Raw genomic sequence first — 11,048 nt, forward strand, 5'->3', positions numbered from 1 at the left:
ATATTTTACAACTTGTTACCTCAACTAAACTCCCACTGAACTCCTCATTATGATGTCAGGTAGGACATTATGTTTTTACTCAGCCATACCCTGAAGATTAAACAAGGTGGCTGTTAAGTAAAGTGTGTGACAAGTGTTTGTTTTTAGCTTGGCTAAACACATCAGGGATATACCTGTTTTGAAGATGAAATTAATATTGATTATTCTTTTACTGTAATTCTCTGTAAGACTGCATGAAGCACATTTCTTGAAATGTCGAGAGTATTCATTTAAAGCTAAATTTATCGTTGGGAAGCCTCACATTGCAGAGGGTTCTGTGTAAATGTGCAGAAAGCAAAGCAGCCTGCGCAAGAGAACATCCCTCAGATGATCCCTTCCATCCCAACATCAAACTAAACAAATCAGCCGATCAGCGCGTCTCCTCCTGTTCCCTCCCTCCTAAGGCCACAGTTGCCATAGCAGCAACACGTCTGTCACTCTGGCAGCAGAGAGAGAATCACACAAATAAACAACACACAGCAAATGAAGGCTTGAACTTTTCCACCTCTCTGAGGAAGAGTATGATTTATCTATGGTTGGACAGCGTTCCTCAAAAGGTGGATCTAAGCTGTCACAACAGCATGAGAAGCCAGACAGCATGGTGTTTTGCACCACTACAGACACGTTACATGTACTAGATGACTATTCCTCTAATTTAGAGATTTCTAGTTCACAGCCTTTTGTAAGAAGAGGAACCAATTACTGTTGCACTTCAATGGTGACAAGTACAGGTTCCTTTTATTTAAAAAAATATTCTTAAAGAACAACTATGTGCAATTTAAGCCGATCATAACTGTCCTTGAAAAAACCCGAAGTGCAGTTGAAATACAGAGTGCACCTTAATGTCTTGTGAAGTTGGAAGTTGTTTATTCTGTGTTTTTAATGAGACTTGTGTGACATTATACTGTGTTGAAATCAATAGACTACAGGTTGTCCTGTCTCCTTGTGTGTTATTCTGACACATTCAGGATCATTATGTTACTGCTTTTGCTGTTAGAACCACTGTTAATAGGCAGCTTGCTTCATCTGTTGCCAAAAAATATATATCTAAATCGTTAACTTAATATCACATACAAAAACTAGTCAAACAGTCGACTAAATGCTTGAAAAACTAATAGGAACATCTTCAGTTATGGGCAGCGCTTGACAGTCATAATATTTCAGGGCAGTTACCCCAGCTGCTACCTTTGCAGTGTTGCATATTTGTAACAGTTCATTCACCACATGAAATAAAATTAACAAACTTCACTGTATTAAGATTGACACTGGCTTTTATTTTAAAGTAGCTGCCAGGGATGGTGGCTTTACAGTTAGGTGCCACTGGCTGCTTTAGTTGTTATCAGATTGTTAGCATCCTAGTTGTTATTTGGAGTCTTAGATAGCTAACACTTCCATTATTGACAGTATCTGACGGGAATACGAAAGTTATCAATGGAAATGAAGCATTCAGTGAAGGTTCACTTCACATTTGCTGTATTTCTGTGCCTTATCAAACATTGATCAAACATACTTAATTTCTCCTTCTAATTAACTACATCATCACACAAGCAAAAGCTTTTGTTGTATATGTGCACCTGAATGTATATGTAGGGGGAAATATTATGCATACACATATAAATGTGCACCTGAGGGGCACATCATGACAAGAGGAATGCTCCTGGCAGTGGATCTCAGACCCTCTTAGAGCTTACTTGAAACGTATTAAATGCGACCACTGTGGGAGCTGTAAAAAGGGCCTTCATTCAGTGCACACACTAAATCAAAGCTCAGAAGACCCCACCCAACATCCAAACTGCAGTTCCAACCCAACTAATGTTAAATGTAGATCTTCAGCTATCCATTTCTCTCCTCAGGGACAAAAAAAAACTGTCGAACGACAATGGTTCAAAACCTTTAGACTATAGAAAAGCTTGAGGACTGATGGATTCATAATAAACTCCTCCCTTACTGGGAAGTTGCAGCCGGGATGCACTTCAAAATATCCCTTTCAATTCTCTTTCGTCAGCCTTTCCCCACCTTCCCCTCGCATGCTCTGAGGCTAATCTTTTATCTGACAGCAGATCCATCGTTGTGTGTTGGGGTAGAGGGGTGATTGAGAGGGGTTCGGCAATGAAAATAAAGAGAAAAAGAATGATGGAGGGATAAAGGCAGGGAGAAAGTGACAGCCTGCTATGGCTGAGGTCTTTTGCACATTCGCCAGTGTGTGTGTATGCATGTGTGTAGAAGTAGCAGTCGTTATGGTGGGGTCTGACTTTGATGGGAGCCAAGTTGCAGGGGGAATGGACTTAATTTCACAAACGGCTGCACGATGAGAGGAGAGGAAGAGTGTGTCTGTGTATGTGTGTGTTTTAAGGGGCCATGCTCTGTTTAACAACCTGTAATTACCCCACCACACACAAGTGTAAAAGTGAAAATGATTCAATTTCTGAAGAAAATGAAGGTGGAAAGGCGGTGAGCACTGAGAAAGAGTGACAGAGAGAGAATAAAACCAAGTGAGAGAATTAAACGGAGGAGAGAAAAAAAGAGGAAAGAGAAAAGGGCCATGTTTCAAAAAGAAATGAATCGTGTGCATCCATCCACCCGAGAGTGAATTAGTCTTAACAAATGACAATTGGTACGGGCAAAGTAAGTGGAAGTCTAAGTGGGAGAGAGCAAGTTTAAAAGCAAGAAAGTTAATATGCATTAATGTGTTGTAAAATACAGACTCCAGATGGGCAGACCAGCAGTGTGATATCTATACCAGGGTTCTCCCCAGACGGTGGAACAACGGCGCTGCGCCGCTATACGGCTAGGTCAGCGCCGCTATACTCAACAATGTTAGCTGCTTTATAGCGGGTGTTTGTGGGCTGCCGCGGTTGACGGTGACGAGCGTCCGTCCGTCCGTCCGCCCCCCGGTTGACGGCGACGAGCCCCCGGCTGACGGCCATGATCGATCGAGCGTTCCCCCCCCCCGGACTGACAGTGACGAGCGTCCGCACCCCCCCCCCCTCATTCAGCTTTTTATCACAAGAACTGTGAAATCTGCAATAGAAAGTTCTGCAGGAGCCTTCTTACATGTACTCTACAAATGCTTCTTGAACCTTTCTGCTTTATTTCTGTAATTCAGTTGTCCTTTAAGTCATTAAAGGGTAACTACAAATTCAACAATTCTTTGGGAGTACAAATGAAAATGGGAAAAAGCAGTATAAAAGTATAAATTGCCTCCAGAGGCGCTCAGTGGCCAAGTGCACTGTGGGGAATGTAGGCGCCTGCTTCGGCCATGTGGAGTGTACATGAGGACGACAAGAGACAATGATCATCACCAATACAATATTTCACAAAAACATTTTTTGTGTGAAACGCCTGTAAAAATCACGTCATGATGTACCGTTTTTCTTTTCTTCAACATTCTTCTGAAATGTACTGTACACATCGCAATTCTTGAGAAATCCGAGTATAAATCATAGAGATATTTCAGGGCAAATACAAAAAAGGAAACATTTGCAAGTAATTCTGAACCAGAACAGCTGGGTTAGGGTTGGCGTTTGTCCTCAAACCTCAAAGGTCAATTCCCAAACACACAAAAAAAGGGTACTTGCCAAATAAGGAACACTCAGATGTTGAAATAACTAATGATAGGCCTTCGTATTGTGAACACACAGCATCATGCTCAAAGTAGCATATATGAACAGATTTCCAACAAATGTATAAATATGTTTAGCTCACTGCTCTTGATCAGTCTTAAACAAGCCTTAAACAAGAATTGAAGGACTGTCAATGATGAAGTTGACATAACAGTTGCGTAGTTTAATAACCAATAGAAACCTACCACCCTCTAGCCCTGGTCTGTCATGTGTGCTCTGGACTGATTCACTGAGATAAATGGGTTGAGGGACCCTGGTGTACGATACAGGCCTGATGAAAAAGCAGGAACAGTGACAGAGAAAGAACATGTGCCGCAGGGCTCCTGTCCTGACTACTATGCTTTGATGATCTCCTTTAGTGTGTATGTCTGTGCTATTGTCCCTGTGCGCAAGTTTGTGTCTGAGTAATAGGAAGGCTGTCTCTTCATACAAGTGGCTCTCAAACCAAGTTCCACCCCAAGTACCATTTATAAATTACCTTCTTAAGACAAAAAGAGAAAACTACATTTTTCAATATGCTCAACATTGTCATGGGCAGTGCTTTCTATAAACACCAGCTGCCGGCCAAACAGCCAACATTTTTCATCATTGATTTTGATTCTAATAACAGACTTTTGACAAACAAGCTGCGATTCACTGTGTTTGATTTTTGTACTCTGGCAGCCTTCTTTTTCAAACAAAATCTTTAAAACATGAAATAATTAAGATCGGTCTATTTACTGTAATAATGGCATGATAACATGCAAGAGGCCAGAGGGAGCCATGCCCCTGGACCCCCACGCTCATTACTCCACATGGAGCTGCTGTGATTAGTTGATTAGTCAATTAATCAACAATTAATCAGCAGCTAGTTTGATAACTGATTTATCTTTTAAACAAAAATGAAATCTCTGTGCACCAAGCCCAGGTTTATAAAATGACAAGTGGCAGGACTGTGTCCAAAGAAAGCTTTAAGAAAGAAAGAAAAAAAAAGGACTCACCAGGACTTGGACTGTCCAAAGTGCAGGTAGTTGATGCTGTAGAGATCCATGTCCTCAGTGTGCCAAGCGAACGTGGTCTTCCACATGCCAAAATAGAGGTAAGGAGTGTTGACACCCTCAATGACGATGCCACACTCCTGCTCAACCATATCCAGCAATGTGTTGAGGTGGCCAATGTTCCACTCGTGAATGTCCTGAACAGACAACAGGCATTTTTATGAGTAGTTCGCACACCACACAAATCAGTCCTGAAAGTCTATTAATGACCACCAGGTGGTGCTGTTGTCAAACAAAACTATACCGATTATTAATCTGGTTGTCACAGTGTCACATTCACTGAACAGAATATTACAGCAACACTATGAAATTTTCTGATGCTGGCAACAGGTCATAAAAACAATTTTTTAAAGTAGCCGTCATATATCAAGAAAATAATATTACTACATTTATTATTTATTATCCAATGATATCTGTAAACCAGCAATTCTAAAAAAGGTCTATCGTCACTACAAAAAAACAATAAATGTAAAAAATCACCAAGCAGTCGACCAAGCATGTCTATCAAAGTATCTAGCCTAATCAGCAACGTCAGCAAATCAGCCCTGACCAGTGAGCACTTTTAAACAACCCTCACCTCATCATAGATGGAGCCACTGACATCAGCGCCATAAATGGGTGACACAAAAGTGAGGTTCTTCCAGTACTTCCTCTCTAGGTCGTCAAAATCTTTGTGCCGGGGTGTGCAGTACCTGAAAAAGCACAGGCAGTCAAATTATAACAGTGAGCAGGGACGATGGCCCAGTACGATAAGCAGTTTAACAGTTTTCAGTTCAATTTGTAGACCAATGTTAGGTAGCAAGCTACCGGTTAGTGACTGAAGCCTGACCAAAAGAGTCCAAAGGACCATAAGGAAGGATAAATACATTCCTATAGCATGTGCTATTTATTCATGCTGATATTCTCAATTTATGCTGCAGATGCATGATGCTTTTAATAAGAGACATTTCTTTATATTGGCTTTAACTACTCAACAGCAGAAAAGAATAAGGACAATCTCGCCATTTTTACATGAAATAGATTGTAGTATTATACATGCCCATGCCTAGACAAAATCATATAGATATAGATATATTGTATAAATATAGATATGGCTTAACTTTTGTCTTTAGTAAACTTAATTTGCATTTTATAACCACTAGAGGGCAGATAATACACTCAAAAGCAAGCCTGCATCAACAAGGTTTCATACACTCCCTATAGAAGTTTCCTTCATCTTCTTTGGTTTCTAACTTTGTTTTTGTTTTTTTTACATTGATGAGTTGAAATACACTCTTAAATGCATGTTCATATCCTGTTATCATTAAATGAATCAGAGGAAATCTCCTTGGAGACAGTATCATCTGCAAATGGAGAATACATGAAATCAATAAAAGCAGCCACTGACATTAACTTTAGTGTAACTCAAGCAATAAAACAAACAATTTTTCTTGCTGATAGAGTTTCATCCCAATCAAAGATACAAATGACATTGTTACAGATGTAGGAGTGTTTGGATAAGTGATAGAACTTTTAACTTTTTCATATGAACAGTCTTACTGATAAACCCATTTTTCCTCAATCATTAAGCTTATATATCATTTTTTAAATTTAAAAAATCTTTTAAATGGTTGCGTCAGAGGAAAAATTGTATCCCACCACCTGTATGAAACTGAGCAAATATTGCTTGGGTCGACGAACGCAACATAGTAGCCTCACATCATTAGATTCAGTGCTTCCTAAACGAAATATTGAACTGTCCATGAAGATAAAAAAACAACCGCAATCATGAGAAAGACCTCTGGACCAGGAACATACCTCTTACTGTTGGCCAGTTTGCGGTACTCGCTCACAGTCATAGATTTCTTCTGGATGTTGTACTGAGTGAACAGACCTGACTGTCCGGTCACCACCTGCATGATGGGAGCTGGAATCACCATATCCTCGATGGTGTCATAGGACCTCCGCGGCTTCCAGCCCTCTGGAGGAATCACCTGACGAAGGAGACAGTTTTTTTTTACCATTTGTTTACATTGGTAAGCTGGCACAATGAGTTGTAGAGTACATGCATCTTGACAGTAAACAAGAATATTACCAACAGCCAATCCAGTTTATTGTGGATTATCTGGGGTTGGTTCAGGTCTTTAAACTGACATTCAAATCCTGAGAAATTGATACTCATATAATCAGATACTCTTTATCTATTAATTATTTGACTAAACATACATTTTTAACACAACATAACATTAAATGCCAACCAATAGCTTCTATAATATATAATATTATAAATATTTGGGTTTTTGCTTCTATACAAAACAAAATATGTGATTTTCTTGTAAGTAACCTGTAACAGGCATTTGTAAATATAGTTTTGATAGTTGTAGACATCTATATTTGTTTTAAATAAAAGGGCTTGACTACACCAGATTAGGAAGGAATTGGCAATAGCTCCTGATAGGATTCAATGTGTAACAATTAAAATTCACCATAACAGGACTGCGGGAGAGCGTGTTAATGCATGTGTGCTGTCCTCACCTTTGCCAGACCAGCACGGTGAGCTCCTTGACTCTCCATGTAGACAATGTATTTAGCAAAGTCTTTGAATTCCTCCATGGTCGGGCGGAAAGTCATGATCTTGCAGCTTGGGTTCTTGGTGCTGGCTGGTGGGACAGGCAGAACTGGTGGCACCAGAGGGGGCGGGGGCAGGTCAGGACCAGGAACAAGGCCTGAGGCCACATCTTGGTCTATGGACTGAGCTGGGATGAGATCTGGAGCAGCATCGTGTTCTGAGGACCCCGCTGTTTCAGGCGTTTCAGCTATTGCTGGCTCCTGGGTAGGAATCTGGTCTTGGGCTGCACTGGGGCTGAGGTCAGGAGGAGAGTCTGGGGCAGTGTCGTGGGGTGAGGCTGGAACAGGGTGAGGAGCCGGCACCGTGTCCATGGGCATGTCTGTAGCCATTGGGTCTTTTAAAGGTTGCAGGTAAACCTGGAGGAGGGAGCATTGGCAATCAGAGCATAATCAGTCTGGTTCAGCTTCTGTCAAACTGCCACGAACTTTCTTTAAAAAACAAATTGGGTGCAGTTGCATGGTGGACAACAGGTTCAGTGGATTAAGCATCTAGAAGTTATTAAAAGTAGAGCATGCATGGTGCTTCCAATATAACATTTCCAACATAACCACAAGGCAAGGGTGGCCTTTTAAGAGCAATGAAGCTCATTAGGTGAAGGGCAGAAGAATGTACATAAAGTGCTGGTAAAATAAAACTAGAGATCATAACAGCAGACATGTTGTCAGTTTTAGTTTCAGTTTCAGTTTTTCAAAACTAACTAATTTGTCACTAGTGTTCATGGAAACAAATGATGGAAACAAATCCAGGCAGTAACTACTACTACTGATGTGACCAAAAACAAAACAAACCGAACACCATTTCTGAATGTTTGTCTGGACCCGGGTATCCATACTCAACTGAAGAATACCACTTGCAGTAATGTGTAAAAGGTAAAAATTACTCTGAGAAACAAAACTGGAAGGTCACTACTACTGGGCTTAACAACATTTCAGAAGGAAGCCCTGTGTTATTTAGTAAGCCTTTCTGTTTTTGCATATAACAGATGATAAATAAAGTGAATTTTGTTTCCCTCACATCATTAACTAACTGCCCCTCTCCCTTTCTGTCCAGCATCCACAGACTCTCTTTCTTCATCTCTCTCTCTCTCGGACTTAACAGCATTTTACAAGATATTCCACCCAGCGGCCTAATACTGATACAACTAGCGACTAATGTTTGCATACTCAACCGACTTTGTAAAACTGTAGCAGCCCTGAGGCTACAGGAGCACCAAGTACAGCAAACTCTCTTGAAAGTTTCAAGGCCACAGGAGCACAGATCGCATTTCAGCTCAATTTTTCAGTTACTGGTGTAATTAATCAATTAATCTATTAGTCAGTTAAAAGAAATTAAGTCAGTAACTTATTGGAAATCTTTCACTCTTGAAGGAATTTGAATATTGAGGATTTTTTTCAAGCATAATCTGTTTGAGAGTGGATGGTACGTTATATTAAAGTGAATATCTTTAGGTTTTGGGCTGTTGGTATAACAAACAAAGCAATAAATAGATGTCACATCGCGCTCAGGGAACTTGTGACAGTTGAAGAAAAGAAACTGATAGAGTGCGATCGGTGCACCTATGCTTAATTTAGGTGAGAAAACACCATATGTTCTACATGGGTCTTATTTTGCTATGCAACCCCCCCCCCCCCCACACACACACACTATAGGCACTATAGTCACTATAGTCCACAGAGAGAATAGACATGTGTATTTTCAGTAGAACATAATTTTGTGCTCTTGAAAGATTCTGAATCCTTCTCAAGAGATGCGCAATGCATCCGTTATTTTTGAGGGATTTCCCATCTCAAAACATGCAGGTGACAATAAATTAACTGTTAGATGAAGAGGTTATCTGATTGAAGTTGAACTGACATGACATTGGCACCGTCAACCACACAGCCAAAAACCTTGATAAGTATTTCTCAGTGACTGTAATAAATGTGTCAAAAAAAATTTCACCATACTTGACAATATAGACAGGTTTAATAATGATGTCTTGATTTATAAAAAGATCTCAGCTTTCGGACTGGTATGCCAGAAAATGATAACCCATTTAACATTACAATTTGCTTTAAAACACTTAAACAAGCTTTGATATACTGAATATTGTTTCTGGCTTAAACTAAATAAATACACCTGAAACACCCGTCATCCACAAGGTAAAAAGTAACACTCACTTAGGATCCACTGTGAGTTCCTACTGCAGTCCAAGGCAAATGGAGACAATTCAACTAGTCATTTGCATGAAGCACAATGTAGTGCAGGAAAACATGCCCCCAGCTTTAAACGGCACAGTCAGCTTTCAACTACGTGAATGAAAGTAGAGCATTTAGCCATGTTTTGCTTTAAAATGACATTTATAAACATATCACACTCCAACACAACAGTGTGTCTTCCTTAGTGACTGAGAAAGGCATATCTGGAGGTTCATAAAGTAACCAAAAAAAGGCAATTTACAGCAAGCATTACTTAAAAATGTTTAACAGCCACTCATCCAAAATTGTGTAACGTTGTCTCACAAGCGAGGACTCTCTTTAAAACCAGTACTGACCCATTCAAGGAGGTGTAAGGCCACATGACCCCCAGCTGTCTAACCACAACAAAATGGGCCTACAAAGCCCCTTTAACTCCATCCGGGCCTGAAATTTTAATACTGCAGCACGCTGCCCTCCGCAATGAGCACTGAGACGCAAATACGCATAAATTGTTTTTGTAACGTAACCCCTGATGGCTAACTCCTTTATCTGCCTGGTGTGAGTAAAGGGACGCTGCCCTGTTTAAACGGAGCTGTTTAGGCTACTGCTGCTAAGGGCGACGATGGCTCTGCACAACTGACATTAACTGTTAGCATTTTATCTACTATGACAGCGAACAAAAAACTGTTGCTGACGCGCTAATAAATGAATACATCGTGCAACTCGCTTTGACATTTAATAGGTTCCTACAGTGCCAAGACGTGAAAGCAACCGTTCCTGCAGAACTGCACTTTGCCGTATCCAAACGTTTATGTGCTCTTAGCCAACACAGGCTAGCAGCTAGCTAGCTACTTCCATATCTGCATTTAGAAAAAACAAAACACCGCGACGAAAGACAGCACACATCACTATTACACGAGCATACGGTCATCGAGAATTAATAAAATGAGCCTGTTTGAAATACATTACCTCCTGCAGCAAAGTAGTGTCCTCTCTCTGTTTCGTTCAATCGATTTGGTTTCGCTTTGTAAAAATTCCCTTGATCGATTTTCTTCTAGCATTAGCTAGCTGGAGCTATTTGGGAGTCACGCCCACTTTAGAAAGCACCTCTTGCGGTTGGTTGAATCACCCGGATGATAGAATGCTTGGCGACAAAGTCAACAATATGATTGGCTACTTCATTTATTGACACAAAAGTAAACCAATGCTGATAGGCACTCACTACTATTTGTCACCGGTGCTTGTACTTAAGCGATGTGCACGCGTCTCACGTAGACACTGCCGGGTTCACGAAGGCTTTACGCTCTATTGACCATGACAAAAATAAAACAGCCACTAAGCAAATAAACGTGTTTTACCAGTAACCTCATGATGATGGTCCCGATAGGAGTGCGTCCAAGACCACATCATGCTCCATTAAGGTGTTCCTTTCCCAGTTTCTCTGAATTTGACTTCCTACCTTTTAGTAGGTAACAATAAGAACATTTAAAATTGTTTTTGTCCCTAAATCTATCATTGAATACTATTATTTTGATTAGGAAATATACATTGTAGCATGTTTATA

At 40.4% G+C, this 11,048-nt stretch overlaps 1 protein-coding gene across 1 annotated transcript in view; it reads right to left on the reverse strand.

Annotated features, from left to right (window-relative positions):
* The window catches only part of LOC115591422 (lysine-specific demethylase 4B), a 46,862-nt gene extending 36,302 nt beyond the window's left edge, over positions 1 to 10,560 (reverse strand). The window contains 7 exon segments of the mRNA XM_075488186.1: positions 4,643 to 4,836; positions 5,277 to 5,391; positions 6,497 to 6,672; positions 7,214 to 7,648; positions 7,650 to 7,663; positions 10,454 to 10,472; positions 10,474 to 10,560. Coding sequence (XP_075344301.1) covers positions 4,643 to 4,836; positions 5,277 to 5,391; positions 6,497 to 6,672; positions 7,214 to 7,648; positions 7,650 to 7,663; positions 10,454 to 10,472; positions 10,474 to 10,545 — 1,025 coding nt within the window. The 5' untranslated portion in view covers positions 10,546 to 10,560.
* Positions 10,561 to 11,048: the final 488 nt, after the last annotated feature.

Source organism: Sparus aurata, chromosome 11 (assembly GCF_900880675.1).
Source record: "Sparus aurata chromosome 11, fSpaAur1.1, whole genome shotgun sequence".
Classification (NCBI taxonomy): Eukaryota; Metazoa; Chordata; class Actinopteri; order Spariformes; family Sparidae; genus Sparus; species Sparus aurata.